Source organism: Geotrypetes seraphini, chromosome 3 (assembly GCF_902459505.1).
Source record: "Geotrypetes seraphini chromosome 3, aGeoSer1.1, whole genome shotgun sequence".
Taxonomy (NCBI): Eukaryota; Metazoa; Chordata; class Amphibia; order Gymnophiona; family Dermophiidae; genus Geotrypetes; species Geotrypetes seraphini.
Window position 1 is genome coordinate 204,612,211 of NC_047086.1, and position 27,398 is coordinate 204,639,608.

At 43.4% G+C, this 27,398-nt stretch overlaps 1 protein-coding gene across 4 annotated transcripts in view; it reads right to left on the minus strand.

Moving 5' to 3' along the window:
* Positions 1 to 27,398, minus strand: part of SLC4A8 (solute carrier family 4 member 8) — a 536,451-nt gene that overhangs the window by 248,287 nt on the left and 260,766 nt on the right. For all 4 annotated transcript variants that reach the window (XM_033936812.1, XM_033936813.1, XM_033936815.1 and 1 more), the window contains 3 exons: positions 10,490 to 10,577; positions 8,319 to 8,465; positions 141 to 241 (listed from right to left, as the gene is read on the minus strand). In XM_033936812.1, coding sequence (XP_033792703.1) covers positions 141 to 241; positions 8,319 to 8,465; positions 10,490 to 10,577 — 336 coding nt within the window. The remainder of the gene's footprint in view (positions 1 to 140; positions 242 to 8,318; positions 8,466 to 10,489; positions 10,578 to 27,398) is intronic.

A 27,398-nucleotide genomic window follows, 5' to 3' on the forward strand; every position in this document is an offset into this window, starting at 1 on the left:
CACCCATGTGTGAGAATATACTGCCTGCTTGTCCTGGGATAATAGTACTTATGTAGGAAGATTTTTATTTCTCTCAGGAGTCTAGAAGTAATACCACAGCAAGACTGAGAATCACTAAAGGAAAAGCCTATGGAACTCACCTCCCAGTGCGTTCCAACTCTGGTCCACTGTGCTCTGGCTCTGGCTCCGGTTCCACGTTTGTAACATTTCCATTAGGAACTGCTGGCATTTTCCTCTTCTCCTATTGGGCAATGAATGTAACCTTATCTATTTATTGGTGCTTCCAATCTCTCTCCTTAGCCTAGCATTATATTCTGTTGCACTGTTACAACCTGCATTTAAGCTGCAAACTCCTATCACACTCAGCCTGCTAATATCTATAGTCCTTAAAGTAGCTGCACTATAAAAATAGTTTTAATATAGTTCAATAATAACTGAAGATCATTTAAAGAGTCAGTGAGATAGCAATGAATTAAAAATGAAACACAGGAAGAAGGTTAACTGCTTACCATTAATTGTGGTTCTCTGATGACAATCACATAGGGAAACTAACTAATGAGACTAAGAGGATAAAAAAAGAAAATCTGACTATAAGGATTTTCTTTGGCATGCTGAAGAAGCAGATCAACTCCCCCCCCCCTTAAAATTAGGCTGAGGCTAGAAATGGTAAGCAGCAGTAGCTCAGTGAAATGCCTTCCTCTAAAAGACTTAAAAGCAGCAGGTCCAGCAGCACATGGGGAATGCTTGTATATTCTTAAAACTTTGCATAAAAAAGCTTTCAGTTCGTTCAACTTCATAAACATTATAGTCTTTATGGCCATCAGGGTGCCTCATGGTTTCTGCTTGTCATCAGAAAAACATAATGACTTGCCCAAGGTCACAAAGAATGAATTACTGACAGAGCTGGGAATCATAAGTACGGACAGAGTGACTTGTTCATCATCATGCAGGATAGCACAGTTACTTACCGTAACAGGTGTTATCCAGGGACAGCAGGCAGCTATTCTCACATGTGGGTGACGTCATCCACGGAGCCTGGATGTGGACAGCTTCGCAAGCAGACTTGCTTGTAGAAACTCAGAAGTTTTGAGTCTGCCGCACCGCGCATGCGCGAGTGCCTTCCCACCCAGCACAGGGCACGTCTCCTTAGTTCAGATAGCTAGCAGAGAAGCCAACTAGGGGAGGTGGGTGGATTGTGAGAATAGCTGCTTGCTGTCCCTGGATAACACCTGTTACAGTAAGTAACTGTGCTTTATCCCAGGACAGGCAGGCAGCATATTCTCACACATGGGTGACCTCCAAGCTAACTAGAATGGGATGGTGGGAGAGTTGGCCATTAAGAAAATAAATTTTGTAATACTGATTGGCCGAAGTTCCCATCCCATCTGGAGAAAGACTCCAGACAATAATGAGAAGTGAAAGTATGAACCGAGGACCAGGTGGTAGCTTTGAAAATTTCCTCAATAGGAATGGATCTGAGGAAAGCTACTGAAGCCACCATGGCTCTGACTTTGTGGGCTGTGATTCGACTCTGTAGATGTAGTCCAGCCTGAGCATAGCAGAAAGAGATACAAGCAACAATCCAGTTGGAGATGGTACGCTTAGAAACTGGATGTCCCAACTTATTTGGATCAAAGGAGACAAAAATTTAAGATGCAGATCTGTGTGGTTTGGTGGGTTCTAAGTAAAAGGCCAAAGCACGTTTACAGTCCAAGGTATGAAGAGCTGATTCTCCAGGATGAGAATGTGGCCTTGGAAAAAACATTGGAAGTACAATGGATTGATTGAAATGAAATTCTGAAACCACTTTAGGCAAGAATTTAGGATGAATACGGAGGACCACCTTATCATGATGGAAAACTGTGAAAGGTGGATCAGCAACTAAAGCTTGCAGCTCGTTGACTCTTCGAGCAGATGTGAGAGCAATGAGAAACATCACTTTCCAAGTGAGATATTTCAGATGAGCCGTAGACATTGGTTCAAACTGAGCAAGAACAACATTGAGATCCTAAACCACTGGAGGCGGTTTGAGAGGAGGTTTGACATTGAAAAGTCCTTTCATAAATCTGGAAACCACCGGATAAGCAGAAAGGGGTTTCCCTTCAATAGGCTGATAGAAAGCAGCAATTACACTAAGATAAATTCAAATGGATGTAGACTTGAGGCCAGAGGTAGATAAGTGCAGAAGATAATCCAAGACGGAAGACAAGGAGGTATCTTGAGGCTCCTTGTTATGAGAGATGCACCACGTAGAAAATCTAGCCCATTTTTGGTGGTAGCATTGTCTAGTGGCAAGCTTTCTGGAAGTCTCTAAAATGTCCCAAACAGGTTGAGAAAACTGAAGGGGAATTATGTTGAGAGGTACCAAGCTGTCAGGTGTAGAAACTGCAGATTTGGATGAAGTAGAGATCCTTGACTCTGTGTAAGCAGAGACGGAAAAACTGGTAGAAGGTATGGCTCCCTGTTGCTGAGTTGAAATAGAAGGGAGTATCAAGGTTGCCTGGGCCATCGAGGAGCTATCAGAATCATGATGGCATGATCGTTCTTCAACTTGACAAGAGTCTTGAGAATGAGAGGGAATGGAGGAAATGCATACAGCAAGAGATTCGTCCATTCCAGTAGAAAAGCATCTGCCTCGAGGCAATGAGGAGAGTATATCCTGGAGCAGAAATGAGGCAGTTTGTGATTGTGGAGAGATGCAAAAAGATCTATCTGAGGAGTTCCCCACTGAGAAAAAATGTGATGAAGAGGCGAGGAATTGAGTGTCCATTCGTGAGGTTGCAGAAGACGACTCAACTTGTCCGCCAGACAGTTTTTCTCTCCTTGAATGTAGACAGCTTTCAGGAAGATGTTGTGATGGATCACCCAGTCCCCCATCCTTTGAGCTTCCTGACAAAGAGGGAGAGATCCCGTTCCTCTCTACTTAATGATGTAATACATGTTGACTTGTATGTCCGAATAAGGACTACCTGGTCATGAAGAAGATGCTGAAAAGCTTTGAGAGCATTGAAGATCGCTCTGAGTTCCAACAGATTGATATGACAATGACGATCCGTGCTGGACCAATGGCTTTGAGTACGGAGACCATCGAAATGAGCCCCTAAGCGTAGGTCGAGGAATCTGTCGTGAGAACCTTCTGATGAGGGGGGTGTCTGAAACAGTAAACCTCTGGAGAGATTAGAAGAGGGCATTCACCAGCAGAGAGACTGTCTCAACGAAGGAGTGACTGTAATGTGTTGAGAGAGTGGATCGCAAGCCTGTGTCCACTGAGATGCCAGGATCCACTGAGGAATTCCGAGGTGAAGTCTGGCAAAAGGAATCACACGAACTGTGGAGGTCATGTGACCTAGTAGTACCATCATGTGTCTCGCTGAGATTGAAGAGCAGGAAGACACTTCATGACAGAGCTGAAGAAGAGCATCCAGACGTTGTTGAAGAAGGAATGCTCTGAGTTGGATAGTGTCCAGGACAGCTCTGATGAACTGTATATTCTGAGAGGGCTGAAAATGGGTTTTGGGGAAGTTGATTTCGAATCCCAAGCTTTGTAGGAACCATGTAGTCCATTGGGTCACTACAATAACCCCCTGAGATGTTGAATCCTTGATAAGCCAGTCATCCTGATAGGGGAAAACCTGAAGACCATGGTTCCTCAGAGCTGCTGCAACCACCACTAGGCACTTGGTGAACACTCTTGGAGATGATGCCAGGCCGAAGGGTAGCACTCTGTACTGGAAATGCAGATTCCCCACCCAAAATCTGACGTACTGACAGGAGGCTGGCTGAATAGGGATGTGAGTATAAGCCTTCTTGAGATCTAGAGAACATAACCAATCGTTCTGATCTAGAAGGGGATATAAGGATGCCAGGGACAATATGCGAAACTTTTCTTTGACTAAAAATTTGTTTAGGGCCATGAGATCCAAGATAGGCCGCAGATCGCCCATCTTCTTCGGAACTAGGAAGTAACATGAGTAAAACCCCCCTGCTCTACTGTTCCAAAGGAACTTCCTCAATGACACGGAGACGAAGCATAGCTTGAGCTTCCTAAAGAAGTAGGGCGGTCTGGGATGGATTGGAAGGATACTCTCTTGGAGGAAGCTCTGGAGAAATCTGAGTGAAATTAAGAGAGTATCCTTCCTTGATTATTGACTGCACCCAGAGGTCAGATGTAATGGCCTCCCATCGATGGTAAAAATGATGGAGACGACCTCCTATAAGAAGAGAGGAGGACAGAGGCAGAATGATGGAGATTATGCTCTGTTTGAGACAGTCAAAAAGACTGAGAAGCCTTTAGTGTAGCAGAAGGCTGAGGTTTCTGTTGCTTCTGCAGTTGTTGTTTCTTGGGGGGGTGCTCGAGTGTAAGGAGCTGCCCTTGGAGGATAACGCCTCTAATAGAATGGAAGAGGCCTAGAAGTCTTAGCAGGAGCTGGCTTAGGCTTTGGTCTGATGATGGAAGCAAAAGATTTCTCATGCTCAGACAACTTCTTGGTGGCGGCCTCTATAGATTAATCAAAGAGGTCATTGTCTTCACAAGGAATATTGGCCAGATGATCCTGAATGTTGGGATCTATATCAATGGTGCGAAGCCAGGCAAGGCGGAGCATCGCTACTAAGAAAGCAGTGACCCTCGAGGAAAGTTGACTGAAGAAGGTGCAACCTGAGTTGTGCCAATGTAGGAATGACTTGCTGGAACTCTAAAAGCCTGTGTTGACCAAGGTCTTTAGAAAAACCAGGGAGTATATCAATAAAATACTTGAAATAAGTAGTAAAGATAAAATTATAATTTAAAACCCTGGAGGCCATTATTGAATTTTGATAAAGACGACGGCCAAACTTGTCCATGGTCCTGCCCTCTCTACCAGGAGGTACAGTAGATAGACCCTGGAAGGATGACTCCTCTTTAAGAAAGATTCCACAAGAAGGGGCTGATGAGATAGTTGGGAGTTCTCAAAGCCCTTGCAATGCACAGTTCTATACCTCGATTCCAACTTGCCTGGAACAGCAGGAATGGCATAAGGAGTCTCCAGGTTTCATTTGAAAGTCTGAGAAAGAAGCCTGTTAAGAGGAAGATTGAGAGACTCCACAGGAGGTCGAGGCAAACTCATTTCCTCTAAATAGTCCTTAGAGTACTTAGAACCAGAGTCCAATTTAAGATCCAAGTCCTCAGCCATTTGAAGGAGGAATGAGGAAAAGGACAATTGATCTGCCAGAGCATGGCCTCGAGAGGGACTCGATGACCTTGAAGCGCCTTAAGTGGAAAACAAAGGTGATGCCTCTCTGGAGTATTGATATCCCAGCGAATAAACAGACTGGGGCAAGGCACTGGAATCAGCTGAGCCCTCAGGTTCTGCTATTGGTGTCCTGTCTTGAGGAGTTGGAAGCCTGGAAGAGCTGGAAGGCCTGGACGAGGAAGGCTTCTCTCTGGAGGAGGACCTGCACCTCGATGAGGGCCTCGACCGGTGGTGAGAGTGCTACATGGAAGCAGGTCTTGTGTGAGGTCGAGGAGACTTTGCCCTATGCCTCAAAATGGGCAATGCCTTAAATGAGGATATAGGGCTAGAAGCTGTAGATCAAAGTCCCACAGACTCTGTAGTTTGAATCAAGGAATCTTAAAGCACTCCCAAAGACTCGGCTCCTTGTATGGAGCGTGAGAATTCCAGATGAGACATTCGCAAAGACTCGACTCCTTGCAGAGTATGAAGATTCCAGACCAGACACTTGCAAAGACTGGACTCCTTGCATAGAGTGTGTAGATTCAGCTCGAGGCACAGGCAAGGACTCAACCTCTTGTGAGACTGCTGAGTGCCCAGGCTGGACTGCAGGAAGCAGAGTCAAGGCAGGACTATATTTGCTCAGTAACTGAACAAATTCCCACTCCAAAATGGTCTGGATGGTAGCCTGCAATTGTGGATCCAAGTCTGAAACTGGATCACTTGCTGAGGCTAAAGGCTCCGAAGTCGAAGAGGAAGAATGCTTCGACTTGGAGGAATGATGCTTAGGCAGCTTGAGGACCATCATTGGAACTGTCTGCTGAGGTATCTGACCTGAGGGAAGCTCAGGAGAACACTTGGCAGATTTACTCGAGGTCGAGGATGCTCCAAACGAGGAAGTTCTGATAAGAGTCGAGGTTGGAGATGTGGAGGCAGGAGGATACCCACAGCAGGTCTGGCCGAGTCTGATGCCAAGGTCGAGGGTATAGTAGGGGTGTCCATACTTAAAATCTTTTCCACTTGAACTCAACAACATTTGAGGGCTCGAGATTGAAGAGTAGTACAGTGAATGCACGACTCCAGGCAATGGTCAGGCCCCAGACACTGAAGGCACCAGAGGTGTGGGTCAGTGAGGGAGATCGCACGCTGGCACTGGCTACACTTCTTGAAGCCTATGACTAGCTAGGACATAGAAGGTAAAATAGCCGCTGCAAAGTCGAAGCCCGCAGGCTGAGGGCGTGCGACAGGCCCCGTCGTCACTCGAGGAAAAAATCCAAGTCTTTTTTTTTTTTTAAACAATGCCGAAAGAAAAGCACAGCGACCCAGTAATAAGAAAATAAAACACGAGCCGCGGTGAAAGAACTTAAGAACATAAGAATCGCCTCTGCTGAGTCAGACCACAGGTCCATCATGCCCAGCAGTCCGCTCCCACGGCGGCCCCCTAGGTCAATGACCTGTAAGTGAACTATTACTCTAAAGCATTTGTACTGTATAGTACCCCTCTAATTATACCCTTCAATCCCCTTTTCCTTCAGGAATTTGTCCAGTCCCCTTTTGAAACCCAAAATCGTGCTCTGCTTTATGACCTCCTCCGGAAGTGCATTCCAGGTGTCCACCACCCTCTGAGTGAAGAAGAACTTCCTGGCATTTGTTCTGAATCTGTCTCCCTTCAATTTTTCCGAATGCCCTCTAGTTTTTGTTGCCCCTGCCAGTCTGAAGAATTTGTCCCTCTCTACCTTCTCTATACCCTTCATGATCTTGTAAGTTTCTATCATATCCCCTCTAAGCCTCCGCTTCTCCAGGGAAAAGAGCCCCAGCCTGTCCAGTCTCTCAGCATACGAAAGGTTCTCCATGCCCTTTATCATTTTTGTTGCTCTTCTCTGGACCCTCTCCAGTATCGCCATATCCTTCTTAAGGTACGGCGACCAGTATTGAGCGCAGTACTCCAGATGCGGTCGCACCATCGCCCTATAAAGACAACAGCCAAACTTGTCCATGGTCCTGCCCTCTCTACCAGGAGGTACAGTAGATAGACCCTGGAAGGATAACTCCTCTTTAAGAAAAATTCCACAAGAAGGGGCTGATGAAATAATTGGGAGTTCTCAAAGCCCTTGCAATGCACAGTTCTATACCTCGATTCCAACTTGCCTGGAACAGCAGGAATGGCATAAGGAGTCTCCAGGTTTCATTTGAAAGTCTGAGAAAGAAGCCTGTTAAGAGGAAGTTTGAGAGACTCCACAGGAAGTCAAGGCAAACTCATTTCCTCTAAATAGTCCTTAGAATACTTAGAACCAGAGTCCAATTTAAGATCCAGGTCCTCAGACATTTGAAGGAGGAATGAGGAAAAGGACAATTGATCTGCCAGAGCATGGCCTCGAGAGGGACTCGATGACCTTGAGGTGCCTTGGCACGAAGGCACGAAGCGAACTAAGTTCAGCGCAGAACATCAAAGACGAATTTCTTGGCTCCACAGAAAACTGAAAACTGAGGAGACGCACCCTGTGCTGGGCGGGAAGGCACTCGCGCATGCGCAGTGTGGCAGCCGCAAAACTTCTGAGTTTCTTCAAGCAAGTCTGTTTGCGAGGCTGTCCACATCTGGGCTCCGTGGATGACGTCACCCACATGTGAGAATGGGCTGCCAGCTTGTCCTGGGATAAAGATTTTAAATGGTAGCCCAAGGAGGTAAGTGCTCAACTGGATTCCTTCTGTGCTCTTATTCCATCAGGCCTGCTTAAATTGCAGTAAAGGCCTAATATTACAGATCTACAATTTTTGCTAAATTACAATCTAATTAGGTCATTGTCAATTTACTACTAGTGGGCTCCTGAAAAGTTGATTCCAGTTTTCTTCATATAGTTGACTACTTTTTTACCTCAGAGGTAGATAGCAAAACTTCAACGCATCCTAAAAATCACTATTAATTCCACACCTCAAAGACAGCAGTGCTATAAAGGCATCTGATTTTACTTTCTTCATCCCCAAGCCGGAGGTACTGAGCTTTATAGTACATGAAGAAGTTTCTATGCTATCATGGGTGGCATATGACACTCTACATCCAAACACACAATTACATTTTATTGCAAGCAGATAGTAGGATGCTGTACTCACCTGGGAAGGTACATTTTTTGGCGGCTCAATCCTGATGGAAGGATCCCATTCTCCTGGTGGCAAGACGGTTACCTGATCCAGGAATTCATCAATGCCAGATAAAAGGTCACTACGCTCCTTAGCTTTGTAAGCCACATCATGGAAAATCTAGCAAGGGTGAAAAGAATGAATATGGATTTTGGGGTAGATCTTGGCTCACAGAATGCAGCTGTTAAGTTACATGATTATATTTGTTTGCAAGAAGAAATTGCCTCAGTGCTGCTGGTGACCTGAGTCCTGCTGGCATGACATCTTATTGTGGCATTTCTGACAATTAAAACAGGGCTGTATGCCATAAACTGCATACAAATCCAATGTTGCTATAGAGAAATATGCAAATGTTATAGTTTAATAAATCTTTCCTTTAATGGTATAGAACTATAAGACTGCTATCCTTCATTCTAGTGGATACCATAAGGCAGGATTCCTCAAATCCAATCCTTAAGGTCCACAACCCAGCCTGGTTTTTAGGATTTCCATAATGAATATGTATGAGAGCTATTTGCATTCACTGCTTCCATTGCATGCCAATTACTCTCATACATATTCATTGTGGAAATCCTGAAAACCAGACTGGGTTGTGGACTAGTGAATGACACAGGGACAAATTTTTCCCCATCCTCATGGGAACTCATTTTCCCGTCCCGAAGAGTTATTTTCCTAGAAACATAGACACATGATGGCAGATAAAGGCCAAATGGCCCATCCAGTCTGCCCATCCACATTAACCGTTATCTCTAAGAGATCCTATGTGACTAACCCAGGCTTTCTTGAAATCAGACACAGTCTCAGTCACCACCATCTCTACCAGGAGACTATCCATGCATCTACCACACTTTCTATAAAAAAAGTATTTCCATAGATTACTCCTGAGCCTGTCACCTCTTAACTTTATTCTATGCCCTCATTCCAGAGCTTCCTTTCAAATGAAAGAGACTCGACTCATGCACATTTACTTTACGTAGGTATTTAAACATCTCTATCATATCTTCCCTCTCCTGCCTTTCCTCCAAAGTATACAGAATGAAATCTTTAAGTCTGTCCCCTTACGCCTTATGACGAAGACCACGCACCATTTTAGTAGCCTTCCTCTAGACCGACTCCATCCTTTTTATATGTTTTTGAAGGTGCGGCCTCCAGAATTGTACACAATATTCTAAATGAGGTCTCACCAGAGTCTTATACAGGGACATCAATTCTTACTGGCCATACCTCTCCCTATGCATCCTAACATCCTTTTAGCTTTCGCCGTCACCTTTTCAACCTGTTTGTCCACCTTAAGATCATCACTTATAATCACACCGAAGTCCCGCTCTTCTGTCGTGCACTTAAGTTCTTCAACCCTAAACTGTACCGTTCCCTCGGGTTTTTGAAGCCCAAATACATGACTTTGCATTTCTTAGCATTAAATTTTAGCTGCCAAATTTCAGACCATTCTTCGAGCTTCACTAGACCTTTCTTCATGTTATTCACACCATCCTGGGTGTCTACCCTATTGCAGATTTTGGTATCATCCACAAAGAGTTAAATCTTACCCGACAGCTCTGGTAACATCCTTTTCTTCAGAGCGATCTCCATTATCACTACCCTCTGTTGCCTTCCACTCAACCAGTTCTTGACCCAGCCTGTCACTTTGGGACCCATCCCGAGGGCACTCAGTTTATTTATTAGACGTCTATGTGGAACACTGTCAAAGGCTTTGCTAAAATCTAAATGCACCACATCTAGCGCACTCCCTCTATCCAATTCTCTGGTCACCCAGTCAAAGAAATTGATCAGATTTGTCTGAAAAGACCTACCTCTAGTGAATCCACAGGATTCCAGAAATTTCACCATTCTCTGGTCCATGCCCTGTTCCTGCAAGCTCTGTCCTTATCTGCACAAGCCTCAAACACTTTAAAATCATAAGTGTTCGAGGCTTGTGTGGGTTAAGGAAGAACTTACAGGAATGGGACTGGAACAGGGACAACGGCAAAACTCATGGAGACAGTATGGGGAAATTGAGTTCCTGTGAGGAGAGGGCAAAATTTGTCCCCGGGTCATTCTCTATTGTGGACCTCAAGGACTGGATTTGAGGATCCCCTGCTGTAAGGGAATATACTATAGACAACAGAGCAGAACTTAAATCATACCTCATCAGTCATTATGGTTGCCATTGATCGGCCAATCTCATGGTACTGTTGAGCCTTTCCCACTGGTCCCAGCAAAACAAATAAGAATCTGGTGATAAAACAAGCAATCACTTATTGACAAAGTAGTCAGCACTGTGCTGTAGGCAGTGCATACCTCATGGGACTTTTCAATTTCTCAGCTTATCCTATATAGGGCTTAAATTCAACTGGTGCCATGTAAACCAGAACTCCTACACATACAAACAATTTTGGTATGATAGTCTAGGAGTATTTTCAAACACTCTGTGCTAGCTGTCCAGATCTTGCAGTGCACAAAGTAATTACAGTTAACCCATGGTTTTTAAAAAATACAGCTTGCAGTGCTGACACTGAACATATTTGTGGGAAATACATCCCAGGAAGCACTCAATGAATTTAGACCCTGGCAGGACTGGCATCATTGTGCAGGCAAGAGTGGTGTGGCAGCAAGCCTCTCCCAAAACCACTCTGAGACAGCCCCATTATAAGGATCCCCTTCCTTCTCCATTGCCCCGGAAATATAACTAAATGATTATGCAGGGTTCCCAGCTACTTCCCTACTCCCTCAAGTGATCCAGGTATACAGTATTATTTGTGGGAGAAATTCTGGGAAATACTTGAGTAGAATTTTAGTTTTGTCAGTGTGATATTCAGATCCAATCCTGGTCCTTTCACTCATCTCCAAAGCTTTTTACTGGGCAATGAGTACCAGTCAGCATGGAAACAGGGAAAAAAAATTAGACCTAGACTTATCTCGTGATGACAAGAAGTTAATCTGGCATGGTTATGCAAACTCTCCTTTGCCTGTTTCTATTACAAGTTATAGAGATGCTCATGGCTGGTAAAATATAGAATATATATATAAAAAAAACCTTACATCTTGAATTTTGCTTAGCCTTCTGAAAGACATTTTAGCCTATGTGAAAGGTTTGAACGATGTTTGTATGTGACTATCATAAGCAGTAAAGATAAATGTATTGCAGTTACAGAGATCTAAAGTGCAACTCATTGAGAACCAGCTATGCAGAGAGATTTCAATACATATTTTATTTTAATGTTTTTACTGTTGTCAACCGCTCTGAAGTCTTTTGAGATAGGTTTTTAGGGGTTTTTTTAGTTCAAAATTTTTATTGGAATTTTGAAAAATTTACAATAAACAGTCACCTCATATCATTAATACAGGACACATAAGATTATAGAAGATGCATATTTGATTTTCATTTGTCCTTGCCATTTTCAGGGTACAGACCATAGAAATCTGCTCAGCACTGACCTTGTTCCCCTACTAATGGAACTGCCATCAAAGACCTCTCCAGCTCATCCAAATCTGTTCAACCATGATGAGGGACATTTTTATGCTCTCTAGTTCTACCGCCTTCTCAACTCTCAGAAAAATTTGTATGTTAATTCCTTTCAAATACGAGTACAGTCAAACCTCAGTTTGCAAATAACCCGGTTTGCGAGTGTTTTGCAAGATGAGCAAAACATTCTCACAAAACTTGTCTCGCAAACCGAGTGTTGACTCGATTTGCGAGCACCCCCCCCCCCCCCGAGAACCGGCATTGCTCCCCCCCGCTCGCAAAGCCACCCCCCCCCCCCGCGTGAACCGGCACCCCCCACCCGAACAACTTGAACTTAACCTCCATCTGGCACCGGCACGCAGCCCACAGGATGTGCCGGTGCCGCTTGAAGATCTTCCTGCCTCTGCCGGGCCGTTCCAGCGGGGCACCCGACACTGTCTTCGCTCCTCCCCCATTCCAGCAGGGGAGAGCCGACGGAGGAGGGCTGCAGTCCGGCCATTGGACCAACGGTCGGCTCGGGGGCCCGTTCCAGCGGGGCACCCGACACTGTCTTCGCTCCTCCCCCATTCCAGCAGGGGAGAACCGACGGAGGAGGGCTGCAGTCCGGCCATCGGACCAACGGTTGGCTCGGGGGCCCGTTCCAGCGGGGCACGGTTGGCTCGGGGGCCCGTTCAAGCTGGACTTCAGTTTTGACTGTTTTGATTTTATTTTCAATTCTTTTTAGTTTATGATATATTTTTTAATCTCACTTATTGTTTTACCACTTATTTTGTTTTATTTTATTATTCAAATTTCATTTAAATTTCCCCAGAATTCTATTGCTTCAACGGTTCTCCCTCTGCATCTATTCTTATCTCCCCTCTTTTTTCAACCTTTCAAAGTCCTTTAGATCATTGTAGTCTTATTAGAATGTTTATTTTCTTATCTATTCTCTATTTTATTTCTTCATTACTCTACTAATTGTCATTTTTCCAGGTACTTTAGTTAGATTGTGAGCCTTCGGGACAGTAAGGGAATTTCTAAGTACCTATTTTACTTATAATTTTAATGCACCCTATTGTCTATTTTTCTGTAAACCGCTTAGAATCCTAATGGAGTTTAGCGGTATATAAGAAATAAATTACATTACATTACATTGAGCATGCATCTGCGCATGCTCAAGGCCTTCTAATTCTCCCTCTCGCCGAGAATTAGAAGGCCTTGAGCAGGCGCAGATGTATGCTCAAGGCCCAGCAGAGGCAGGAAGATCTTCAAGCGGCACCAGCTCATCCTGTGGGCTGCGTGCCGGTGCCAGATGGGGGGGGTAAGTTCAAGTTGTTTGGGCGGGGGGTGCCGGTTTGCGTGGGGGGGGGGAGCAGCACCGCTGGCCTCGGGGGGGTGAGGTGGAACGTATCAAAGCGAGTTTCTATTATTTCCTATGGGGAAACTCGCTTTGATATACAAGTATTTTGGTTTATGAGCATGCTTCTGGAACAAATTTTGCTCATTAACCAAGGTTCCACTGTATTTGAATGTATGACATGTACGTATGTATCATATTAGCTCTATCTCTCCTTTCCTCTAGGATATACATCTTCAGATCATCTTCTCATATGTCGTATGGTGCAAACCCCATACCATTTTCATCACATTTCTTTGAACCATTTCAGTCTTTTTACATCTTTAGCAAGAAACAGCCTCCAAAAGTGAACACAATACTCTCCAAGTGAGGCCTCACCAATGACTTGTACAGGGATATCAACATCTCCATCTTCTGCTGGTTATACCCCTCTCTATGCAGACTAGCATTATTCTGGCTGTGGCCACTGCCTTATCACAGTGTTTTGTCTCCTTAAGATTCTCAGACACCATCACCCCAAGGCCCCTCCTGAGCTGTGCTGTGTATTTCATTCATCTCCTTTGGATTTCTGCACCCAAAGTATAACACTCTGCAATTCTTCATAGAAAATTTAACTTCCAGACCTTAGACCATTCTTCCAGTTTTTGGATATTTCTTCTCTAGGTTTCTACTCCAGGGTGTCCACTCTTTTGGTAATCTTCATGTTGTCTGCAAAAATGCAAACTATTCCTTCTAATCCTTTAGCAATGTTTTGACAAATATATTAGATAGAACTGACCCCAGTACTGATCCTCGAGGCACTTCATTATTCACCTTCCTTTCCTCTGAGCAAATTCATTTATCACCACCCTCTGTCGTCTGTCATTCAGCCAGAGTCCAATTCAGACCACCACTTTGGATCCTAAATTCAGCCCTCTCAGCTTATACATGAGTCTTCTGTTAGGAGCCATATCAAAGGCTTTGTTGAAATCCAGGTAGATTATATCTAGCACATGCCCTTTATCCAGTTCTTTGGTCTTCCAGTCAATCAGATTGATTTGGCAGGATTTTCCTTTGGTAAAACCATATTGCCTCAGATCCTGCAACCTAGTGGATTCTAGAAACTTAACTATCTTTTCCTTCAGCGGTGACTCCATTACTTTTCTTACCATTAGCATGAGGCTTACTGCCTGTAGTTTACCATTTCTTCCCTGTTATCACTTCTGTGTAAAGGACCCACTTCCACTTGTCATCAATTCTGCAGAGCCCTGGGCAGGAAAACTGAGATGTGCCCTTCCTAGAATACTATCACATTCCAAGATAGTAGAGATCCAAAATAGTAAGAGGGATTGGGAGACACATTTCCCAAAGCTGACATATTATAGTTAATAAATCTAGAAAAAAAATACTTTTATTCTACCTTTATTTTTTGAGTGTTGCTTTTCCTAGTGTCTTTCATCTACTCTTGGGCTTGTTTGTTTTTTTAAACTTTCTCCAGAGTCTCCTGTCCTTTTGACATTTCTTCTCTGTGACCACTAGAGAATAACACGGGGACAAATTTGTCCTCGTCCCTGCAAGAACTCAATTTCCCCATCCCATTCCTGTAAGCTCTGCCTTAACCGCACAAGCCTCGAACACTTATGATTTTAAAGTGTTTGAGGCTTGTGCAGATGAGGATGGAGCTTGCAAGAATGGGGCAGGGACAGAAAAATAACTCTAAAGGATGGGATGGGTAAATGAGTTCCCATGGGGACAGGGATAAATTTGTCCCCATGTCATTCTCTAGTGTCCACCATCCATTTTTTTTATATGTCTCTAACTGTCCTATCCAGTATGTTCTCTTAGGCTTCCATGGCTGGCATCAGGATTGTTGCAGTTGTCTGGGTCTCACCGCATCTGAGTAGGTAGAACCAACATTTCAGCATCATGCTGTGGCTTTTTTCACCCTGAACTCCCACACTCAGCAATGGACCTCTTAAGCCATTCCTCTATTATATCACTTTAGGAAAAGTTCAAAATAGGAGCAGGTCTGCAGAATCTTCCTCAGTAGAAATGTAGAAGGAACATTTTGGAGTTCTTCTACACAAGTACCAGCAATATTTGGGTTGTTAAGGAGCCTAGTAGACATCTAGAATTCTAAGGAAGGCAAGAAGGATGTTTCAGAAGAGTGCAGTAGCAAGGATCAGAATTCCTATTCCAATCTTGTATGCTAATATTAACTATATTCTTATATCTCACATATACCACAAAAAGATCAATGTGGTTTACAATTATAAAAAATCAAACTTGGAATCCAGGCATTCCCAAAAAGCACAGTTACTTACCGTAACAGATGTTATCCAGGGACAGCAGGCAGATATTCTCACAAATGGGTGACATCACCATGCAGCCCTCGGTACGGACTACTCTAAGAACTTATAAAGTTCTTGATGCCCGCACCGCACATGCGCGAGTGCCCTCCAGCCCGACGCAGGCGAGCGGTCCGTCAGTTAAGATAAGCCAGCTAAGAAGCCAACCAGGGAAGGTGGGAGGGTTGTGAGAATATCTGCCTGCTGTCCCTGGATAACACCTGTTACGGTAAGTAACTGTGCTTTATCCCAGGACAAGCAGGCCAATATTCTCACGAATGGGTGACCTCCAAGCTAACAGAATGGGATGGTGGAAAAGTTAGCCATTAAGAAAATAAATTTTGTAACACAGATTGGCAGAAGTGCCCATCCCGCCTGGAGAAAGACTCCAGATAGTAGTGAGAAGTGAAGGTATGAACTGAGGACCAGGTGGCAGCCTTGCAGATCTCCTCAATAGGAGTAGACCTGAGGAAAGCAACAGAGGCTGCCATAGCTCGAATTTTATGGGCTCTGACACGGCTCTCCAGTGTCAGTCCGGTCTGAGCATAGCAGAATGAAATGCAGGCAGCAAACCAATTGGAAATCGTTCTCTTGAAAATAGGCTGTCCCAACTTATTTAGATCAAATGAGAGAAAAAGTTGGGGAGAGGTTCTGTGTGGCTTTGTATAATCCAGGTAATAAGCCAAAGCACGTTTACAGTCTAAAGTATGTAAAGCTTGTTCCCTAGGGTGAGAATGAGGTTTTGGGAAAAACACAGGAAGAACAATGGATTGATTAAGAACCACATTAAGGTCCCAGACTACAGGTGGAGGCCTGAGAGGTGGTTTCACATTGAAAAGGCCCTTCATGAATCTGGATACCAGAGGATGAGCGGTAAGAGGTTTGCTCTGCACTGGCTCATGAAAAACAGTAATAGCACTGAGATGGACTCTAATAGATGTAGACTTAAGACCAGAGTCTGACAGAGAAACGAGATAATCCAGCACTGATTCCACTGCCAAGGAAGTTGGATCATGATGATGAAGTAAACACCAGGAAGAAAACCGAATCCACTTTTGTTGATAACATTGCTGAGTGGCCGGTTTCCTGGAAGCATCAATAATTTGACGAACAGGCTGAGATAGGAGTAATCGAGTAGAAGTCAGCCCAAGAGAAACCAAGCTGTCAGGTGTAGAGATGGAAGGTTGGGATGTAGAAGGGATTGCTGATTCTGAGTAGGAAACACTGGAAGTAGTATGGGTTCCCTGGAACTGAGTTGTAGGAGGAGGGAAAACCAATGTTGTCTGGGCCACCGTGGAGCAATGAGAATCATGGTAGCTGACTCCCTTTTGAGTTTGAACAGAGTTCTCAATATGAGAGGAAGTGGAGGGAAGGCATATAGAAACCGACCCGTCCAATCCAGTAGAAATGCATCCGCCGTCAGACGGAGAGGAGAGTAAAGTCTGGAGCAAAACTGGGGCAGCTGATGATTGTGAGGAGCTGCAAACAAGTCTACCTGCGGTGTGCCCCCTTGAGCAAATACTGATTGGAGAGTGAGAACGTCGAGAGTCCATTCGTGAGGTTGAATAATTCTTCTCGCCTTGAATGTATACTGCTTTCAGGAACAGATGACAAGCTGTAGCCCAGGACCAAATCTTTTGAGCTTCCTGACACAACAGGAAAGAACCCGTGCCTCCCTATTTGTTGATGTAATACATTGCTACTTGATTGTCTGTGCAAAGAAGGAGGACTTGAGGAGAAAGAAGATATTGAAATGCCTTGAGGGCATAAAACATCGCCCTGAGTTCCACAAAATTGATGTGAAATTTTTGCTCGTTGACAGTCCAAAAACCCTGAGTTTGTAGATTGTCCATATGCGCCCCCCCAGGCATAAGGGGATGCATCTGTAGTGATGATCTTGTGATGAGGCGGCAAATGAAAAAGGAGACCTCTGGAAATGTAACCCCTCCCTCTTTGAAACTCACTATTTTCAGTCTCTTGAGAGGGAAAAGTTAAACATAAAATCTAAAATTACCTTTATAAAAATTTACAAGAAATACAAGTTTTTGTTATTTTGTTATTACAGTTCTAAAAGATATATATCCAAATAACTTTAACATAAATTCCCAAATAAACTTTTCCTCATAGAATTTAGTCCTTTCAAAAAGATTTTTCTCACAGATTTCAAATGTAAATTTTCTCACAGGACTCCGTTGTTTATTTTACACAGCCGTTGGGTACCAGCGCTTCTTTTTTCTTCTTTTGAGATTCAGTTTTGATCAACAGCAAACCTACTTCCTAACTTAAAGAAATCAAAGGGAGCAAAACCCTAACACCCTGAAAAATATGTTTGTTGCTTTAATTTTCTCTAACTACCCATAGAAAAGAAAAAATAATTGAAATTCCCTAACTTTTCCAACCCTGATGTATTTTAAACTATTCTCAAACAAACCCCAGACCAACCTGTCTTTCAAACTGAACTCTTCCCAACTCTTTTTTTTCCTCTCTCTGGCAGTTTTAGAATCCTGACCTACACTGCTCACTGCAACGTGATCTCATCAGACCTGATGCAGACATAAACATTCCAGAATTCTCACTCTCAGGCAGGCAAATACAGCATTAAATTACCCAGCTAACAAACAAAACTTTTCACTTCAAAATAAAAACTTCTATCAGATCTTCTGCCCTATAAATTATAACATACTAGCTGATGCCCCGGCGTTGCACGGTATTTAATTATAGCAATAACACCGTAAATGGATTCAAATAAAGATACTTTATAGTGGTGAATGAAATTATTTTTTTACAGCTTAATAAAAAGTACAATATTCAAATTATAATGTGAAATATTTGACAAAATGAATACAATACAACTAACGCAAAACGTGATTATAAACAACATTTTTAGTTTCACCTCCTGGAGCAAGAACATATAAATTCTTGGGTGAACCCAGCCTTGAGCAAGCAATATAGAGTTGTGGGCCGCGAGACCCCCAGAACATATCACCCCAGGTAGTGAGGGATGTGCATACCAAGTTTCGTTCAAATCGGTCAAGCCGTTTTTGAATTACTGTGAGAATGGCAGCTTTTTACATTTTTTCCATTGACATGAATGGGTGAAATCAGATTTTCTGTTTGTAGCTCCGCCCACGTGTGCAGGTGGGCCACTCAAATCGGTCAAGCCGTTTTTGAATTACTGTGAGAATGGCAGCTTTTTACATTTTTTCCATTGACATGAATGGGTGAAATCAGATTTTCTGTTTGTAGCTCCGCCCACGTGTGCAGGTGGGCCGCGAGACCCCCAGAACATATCACCCCAGGTAGTGAGGGATGTGCATACCAAGTTTCGTTCAAATCAGTCAAGCCGTTTTTGAATTACTGTGAGAATGGCAGCTTTTTACATTTTTTCCATTGACATGAATGGGTGAAATCAGATTTTCTGTTTGTAGCTCCGCCCACGTGTGCAGGTGGGCCGCGAGACCCCCAGAACATATCATCCTAGGTAGTGAGGGATCTGCATACCAAGTTTCGTTCAAATCGGTCAAGCCGTTTTTGAATTACAGTGAGAATGGCAGCTTTTTACATTTTTTCCATTGACATGAATGGGTGAAATCTGATTTTCTGTTTGTAGCTCCGCCCACGTGTGCAGGTGGGCCGCGAGACCCCCAGAACATATCACCCCAGGTAGTGAGGGATCTGCATACCAAGTTTCGTTCAAATCGGTCAAGCCGTTTTTGAATTACTGTGAGAATGGCAGCTTTTTACATTTTTTCCATTGACATGAATGGGTGAAATCTGCTTTTATGTTTGTAGCTCCGCCCACGTGTGCAGGTGGGCCGCGAGACCCCCAGAACATATCACCCCAGGTAGTGAGGGATGTGCATACCAAGTTTCGTTCAAATCGGTCAAGCCGTTTTTGAATTACTGTGAGAATGGCAGCTTTTTACATTTTTTCCATTGACATGAATGGGTGAAATCAGATTTTCTGTTTGTAGCTCCACCCACGTGTGCAGGTGGGCCACTCAAATCGGTCAAGCCGTTTTTGAATTACTGTGAGAATGGCAGGTTTTTACATTTTTTCCATTGACATGAATGGGTGAAATCAGATTTTCTGTTTGTAGCTCCGCCCACGTGTGCAGGTGGGCCGCGAGACCCCCAGAACATATCACCCCAGGTAGTGAGGGATGTGCATACCAAGTTTCGTTCAAATCAGTCAAGCCGTTTTTGAATTACTGTGAGAATGGCAGCTTTTTACATTTTTTCCATTGACATGAATGGGTGAAATCAGATTTTCTGTTTGTAGCTCCACCCACGTGTGCAGGTGGGCCGCGAGACCCCCAGAACATATCATCCTAGGTAGTGAGGGATCTGCATACCAAGTTTCGTTCAAATCGGTCAAGCCGTTTTTGAATTACAGTGAGAATGGCAGCTTTTTACATTTTTTCCATTGACATGAATGGGTGAAATCAGATTTTCTGTTTGTAGCTCCGCCCACGTGTGCAGGTGGGCCACTCAAATCGGTCAAGCCGTTTTTGAATTACTGTGAGAATGGCAGCTTTTTACATTTTTTCCATTGACATGAATGGGTGAAATCAGATTTTCTGTTTGTAGCTCCGCCCACGTGTGCAGGTGGGCCGCGAGACCCCCAGAACATATCACCCCAGGTAGTGAGGGATGTGCATACCAAGTTTCGTTCAAATCAGTCAAGCCGTTTTTGAATTACTGTGAGAATGGCAGCTTTTTACATTTTTTCCATTGACATGAATGGGTGAAATCAGATTTTCTGTTTGTAGCTCCGCCCACGTGTGCAGGTGGGCCGCGAGACCCCCAGAACATATCATCCTAGGTAGTGAGGGATCTGCATACCAAGTTTCGTTCAAATCGGTCAAGCCGTTTTTGAATTACAGTGAGAATGGCAGCTTTTTACATTTTTTCCATTGACATGAATGGGTGAAATCTGATTTTCTGTTTGTAGCTCCGCCCACGTGTGCAGGTGGGCCGCGAGACCCCCAGAACATATCACCCCAGGTAGTGAGGGATCTGCATACCAAGTTTCGTTCAAATCGGTCAAGCCGTTTTTGAATTACTGTGAGAATGGCAGCTTTTTACATTTTTTCCATTGACATGAATGGGTGAAATCTGCTTTTATGTTTGTAGCTCCGCCCACATGTGCAGGTGGGCCGCGAGACCCCCAGAACATATCACCCCAGGTAGTGAGGGATCTGCATACCAAGTTTCGTTCACATCGGTCAAGCCGTTTTTGCGTGATCGCGGCACATACACACACACATACACACATACATACCTCCGATTTTATATATATAGATTTCAAACTTATTTACATGGTTACAGAAAGATTGGAGGAGGTCATCCACCAATGCAGAGACTGCAGAAGAGACGATGTGATGGATATGTGCTTCGAGAGACGATCCTTGGCTTGAGACCACTGGGACACTACAGTCCTTTGAGGAGTACGCAAATGAAGTCTTGCCAGAGGTGTGACCTGGACTGTGGAAGCCATATGACCCAGAAGAACCATCATGTGTCTGGCAGAGATGGTCTGAAGAGGAAGCAATTGCTGACAGAGACAGATGAGAGCCTGAAGTCGATCTGGTGGAAGGAACGCCCTCATCAGAGTAGTGTCCAGAATTGCTCCAATGAATTGGAGACGCTGTGTTGGAATGAGATTTGATTTGGGAAAATTGACTTTGAATCCTAGAAGCTGAAGAAGAGAGATGGTTTGAGATGTCGCATGAGCCACTTTCTGAGAGGAAATCTCCTAGATTAACCAGTCGTCCAGGTAGGGAAAGACCTGGAGACCATGTAAACGTAGACAAGCCGCCACCACAATGAGGCATTATGTGAATACTCGGGGAGAAGATGCCAATCCGAAGGGAAGAACCTTGTACTGGTAATGTTGATGATGAATTTGAAACCGAAGTTACTTCCGAGAGGCCGGATACATGGGTATATGCGTGTAGGCTTCTTTGAGCATAGCCAATTGTTGAGATTGAGTTGAGGATACAGGAGAGCTAGTGACAAAATCCTGAATTTTTCTCTGACCAAGAAGTTGTTGAGAGCTATGAGATCCAAAATGGGTCTGAGTCCTCCTGTCTTTTGGGAACCAAGAAGTAACGGGAATAAAACTCCTTCCCCTGCTAGTCGAGAGGAACTTCTTCGATGGCATTTAGCTGAAGAACAGATTGTACTTCATGAAGAACTGAGGACTGTGCAGGGTCCAAAGCAGACTCTTTTGGAGGGCAGTCTGGAGGAAGAGACTGGAAATGAAGAGTGTAACCCTGACGAATGATGGTGAGAACTCAATGGTCCGAAGTAATGAGTTCCCAACGGTTGATGAACCACTGAAGACGACCCCCTATAGGCTGAGGTAATGGATGAGAAATGTGAAGATTGGCTATGCTCCGAAGAAACAGGTCAAAAGGGCTGTTGAGATTTAGGTTGTGCAGCCGGTTGTTTCTGCACAACGAGGCTGCTGTTGTTGAGGTTGGCGTGGTCTCCGAGGTTGAGACTGAGGTTGTTGTAGGGGTCTAGCAGCAAACCTACGTTGATATGTAAATTGTGGCCTGAAAGGACGAGTAGGTGGAGGCTTTTTCTTGTTCTTGATTAAAGTATCCCACCTGGTTTCATGAGCTGAGAGCTTCTGGGTCGTAATACAAAAAGCTCATCGCCCAAACAAGGAGCATTGGCGAAACGATCCTGATGTTTAACATCCAATTTAGAAACTCGAAGCCAAGCTAACCTTCTCATGACAACAGACATGGCGGTAGCTCTGGAGGTAAGCTCAAAGGTATCATAAACAGAGCGAACCAAGAACTTTCGTAATTGTAACAAGGAAGCAATATGCTGCTGAAAAAGAGAAAGCTTTCGGTCAGGTAAATATTTCTGGAAAGCAGACACTTGTTGAATTAAATGTTTAAGGTAAAATGAGAAATGGAAAGCATAATTTCCAGATCGATTGGCAAGCGTAAAATTTTTAAATAAACATTTGCCAAAACGATCCATAGTTTTACCCTCTCTGCCAGGAGGAACAGAAGCATAAACACTGGCACCTGCAGATTTCTTAAGAGTAGACAACAAGGAAAGACTCATGAGGCAGTTGTGGCTTATCAAAACCAGGAAGAGCTACCACCCTGTAAAGAGAGCTCCTGGAATAGTTGATGGAATGTCTAAATTTTTATAATAAGTCTCCCTAAGAATGTCATGAAGAGGAAGCTTAAGAAACTCCTTAGGAGGTTGATCAAAATCTAATGCATCCAAAAATGCCTTAGATTTTTTAGAATCAGATTCAAGAGGGATGGAAAGCGTCTCTGATATTTCCCTCAAGAACTTAGAAAAGGAGGTTCAGGCTTTGAAACAGGCTCCTTAGAAGAACCATCCTCTTCTGAGGAAGCCTCTTCGGCTGTAAGAATAGGTTCCTTGGAGTCTTCCCAAAGATCCAAGTCTTTCATCTGTGGAACCTGGGAAATGGGTGTCGAGGGCTCGACATGCTTAGTCTTCCGAAGAGACTTGCCTGATTTGACCGACATCATCTCAGGCAATGTCAATGAAGAACGATGTCAAGCCAAATCCAACATCGCACTGGAAGACAAAACTGTCAGCACCGATGACACTTTCTTAGTGGGTGTCGGTGTCAAGATGGATGTCCGCATCGATGGCTCAGACCTGGTCGATGCCGAGACCATGTGCTCAGAGCGAGCCGACACCGGAGCAATAGTTGTAATTGCTCTCATAACTGCTCTCGCAATTTCTCTTCAACCATCTCAGCAATTGTGTCCTCGAGAGACTGCACCGGTACCGCTTGCTTTTTCCTCGGTACCTTAGGTGCTGCTCTGCGCTCTGGAGATGAGGAGGCTGATGACGAAGCACTCACCTCTATCAGAGCTGAGCATTTTTTAGCACGCCTCGAGGTCGGCAGGACTTGACTCACTGCTGTAATGACCTGAGGATCTGAAAGGGAAGAAGGCTTCTTAGCCGGCTTATTCACGGACACCAAGGGAGAATCCTGCGATGTCGAATGGCTAAGAAAAATAAAGAAAAAAATAAGAAAAAAGAAGTATCGCGCGAGCGAGAAGGCAGTGAAAAAGACGCAAGTCAAAAAAGAGCAACTGACTAGCTCCGCGGAAACGAAATAACTGACGGACCGCGCGCCTCCGTCGGGCGGGTGGGCACTCGCGCATGCGCGGTGCAGGCATCAAGAACTTTATAAGTTCTTAGAGTGGTCTGTACCGAGGGGTCCGTAGTGACGTCACCCATTCATGAGAATATCAGCCTGGGATAAAAATGTTATTCAAGATAGAACAGAAATCCAAAAAGAAGAGTGAAAGGAAAGGCACCAACTGGGGATATGTGAAGAAAATTTAAAATCGTAATAGTTTCTTCTAGTGAATCTTTGTTAGTTCAAATTAACATTGGCTTTTACAAAGCTGTGGTAGATGTTTCTACTGTGGGCCAGCGAAATGCCCCAGTGCTCATAGAATTCCTATGAGCGTTGGAGCATTTATCTTGCTTGCCCATGGTAGAAACCTCTACCATGACTTTGTAAAACAAGCTCTAAGTAGACAAATTTTCTTCACATATCCTCTGTAGGTACCTTTCCTTTTACTCCCTTTTGGGATTTCTGTTTTACTCCTGTAGAGATTTGGTTCCTTCTATATATTTTTTTTTTTTTCAATATTCAAGATCACAATTTACAGCATACTTCATAATAAAATAAAAAATAGCCAAGTTTTCAGAAGTCACCTAAACAGTTCATAATCTGTTATAATACAAATATTTCCAGTAAGTTGTTCCAGATCTTAACTGCAACTGAACTTATTGCCATTGAATGTTTTGAATTAAAGAAACTTTTCCAGATGCAATCTGAGATACCATGGCATCCAGGGATCTACTTGTTTAAAACATTGGTTCCAGGAACACCTCTGAGGCAGCAATGCCTTATCCAGTATTGTCTTTATGCAGCAGGACTCACTTTGGTTGCTGCCTGAAAATCAGGTTTCACCTGCTTATAAATGGATTTAAAAATTATGTTTTATAGCTGATATGGAAAAGATCACAACATATCATAACAAGACTCTGGCTAAATGGGAGGGCATATGTGAACCCTTTCTTACTCACTGCTCATAGACTTTGTTTATGGATGTTTATTGCTGGTTTGTTTTATTACACATTCTGGTATAGGAGAGAGGGGATTTTGGGGAAGGAGGTTCAAGGAACAAGTAGGGGGTTTATATTTTCTTCTATAAATTGGAGGTTTTTATATGGACCTTTATGTTTGAGAAGTATTCCTTTTCCATAGTGTATATTATGCGTTTTATGTTTGATTTGCATTGCCTTTTCATTGTAACATTAATTTAAGCTGCTAATAAAAAGAACTCTAAAAATTAAAAAAATATACTTATTCCAGTATATTTTTTTTAAATCTTAGAATACCATTACAGTTGGCTAAAGTATCTCTTTGAATTAGTAATACATTTTAGGCCTTGAAATAAAGAATCACTTTCCCCCATTCAAGAATCAACTACAAGGTTTGGAAAAGATTTGTGGGACTAAGCACTGAAATCAAGTGAGTGCCCTATCCAAGAAATGTAGCCAGGGCAGGAGCTGCATGTTCCAACTTTCTTGAAGAAATCAATGGAATAATATGTGTGTGTGTGTGGGGGGGTATTGATCTGTAAGAATCTTGTAATATCATTTGATAATGCTACATGGTTTCTAGTAAACAATTAATTTGAGACCAAATTGATTTCCAAAAGAGAAATTAATTGTTTACTAGAAACCCATGTAGCATTATCATATGATACAATTATGTTTGGTATGTCAATGAGAACAAAGAGTCAAATTTCATCAAGCAACAATAAACTTTTATTGATTATGACAGGAGTCGCCATACAACATAATACCAGTAATTGGAAAAATTACAGTAGACTTAACTATACCTTCTGGTGGAATTTGTTGTGTCACATTTACAAAATGGAAAGAACAATTGCCATACAAAAAGGGAATTATAGTAATTTTAAAAAGATTTGGGGGTCATTGACAGGTTATTGCAATGACTAGACACCATTTTCCTCTGAAAGTACATTTATACAAAGGGGGAGGGGGGATGGTATAAAGTTCTATTAAAGGTTTAATCAATACATAAAAATATAATATTTATATGATATTTTTTATTAAAATATTTGAAGGTAGGGTGGGTGAGGGGTATAAATTTATGTATTTTATGATGTTATTATAAGAAAATTCAAGTGATGTATTCAAGTTTTAACTGATATATTATTGTGTACTTGATGTAAGATGGAAAAATGAATAAAGAATTTGAAAAAAAAAGAATCTTGTAATATTTTAAGTGATGTCTATAGTGTAAATGTTTTATTTACTGTTCTTCACTTATTGAAATTATTTTTAAATGAATAAAGATTATTAAAAAAAAAAAAGAAATCAATGGAGAATCTGAGGCTTTTACAGTTTGACATCTCACCAGCCTTTGATACAGTTGATCATGATATGCAGATGTATGAACCTGCACCCAACATCCCCACTCCATCGACCTAGCAGCCTCCACGTGGCACTCCAACATCCAATCCCTCTATAACAGCTTTGCCCAGACAAAAACAACTCGAATAACCACCAATAAAACACCTGCTCCCTGGTACACTACTGACCTCCAATCCATAAAACGATCTCTGAGGAAAGCAGAAAGGAATTGGATCAAACACCCAAATTCAGAAACCAAAGCCCATTAGAATAACACATCCATCACCTACAAAACTGCCATCCTAGAAGCGAAGAAAGCCTACTACTCTCGCCTTCTACAACTAGCCCCTGCTAGATCCAAACAACTGTTCACCCTCACAAACCAACTCTTCACCAGCGCCCAAGGAAAAAGCCACAACAACCAAACAGAACTTGATAGCGAGACTCTCTTGAACTTCTTCCAGTCCAAAGTACAAACCATCCGCGATAATCTTGACACCAACACCAACCCCACTCCTACACACCCCCAGCCTATCCCAAATACCCCATCCTCCACCACTCTCTCCCAATTTGATATGGCCACCCATGCCGAGGTTCTCGAAACCCTGAGAGAACTCAAACCCTCCAACACCATCCTCAATCCCTGCCCATCCAGCCTCCTGCTGTCCACAGAAGACGCCATGGCAGAATCCATCCTCCCCATCATTAACACCTCCCTCTCCACAGGGACAGTTCCCCTCAGCTGGAAATCAGCTATTATCAAACCCACTCTAAAAAAGCCCACCCTTGACTCTAACAAACCCGGCAACTATCGCCCGGTCTCCAACCTCCCATTTGTCTTCAAACTTCTTGAACGAATTGTGCTCCGCCGACTACACCCTTTCATTGAAGAACAAGCTGCTCTGTCCCCTGCTCAATCCGGCTTCTGAACAGGCCACAGCACGGAGTCGGTACACCTAGATGTCATTGATGACAGCTGGGCAATACTCGACAAAGGCAGCGATGCCCTACTAGTCCTACTTGATCTCAGTGCTGCCTTTGACACGGTCGACCACCACCTCCTCACATCCAGACTCTATAACCTTGGAATCAAGGACTCTGCCCTCCAATGGTTCACCTCCTTCCTCCATCAAAGGACCCAAACTGTCCTACTAGGGACGCACAAATCTAACCCCAAGCCTATCAAATATGGCGTTCCCCAAGGCACCCTTCTATCCCCCCTCCTATTCAACCTCTACATCAGACCTGTCATTGATATAGCGCAGAAATACATAATTAAAATCCACTCCTATGCTGATGACATCCAGCTGCTCCTCCCACTAGGCGAGAACTGATCGTCCCAAATTGCTAACCTCCAACACTGCCTCTCTGACATGAAAACCTGGATGACAAACAACAAACTACAACTGAACGCCTCTAAGACCGAACTCTTATGGATCAGGGAAAAAAGC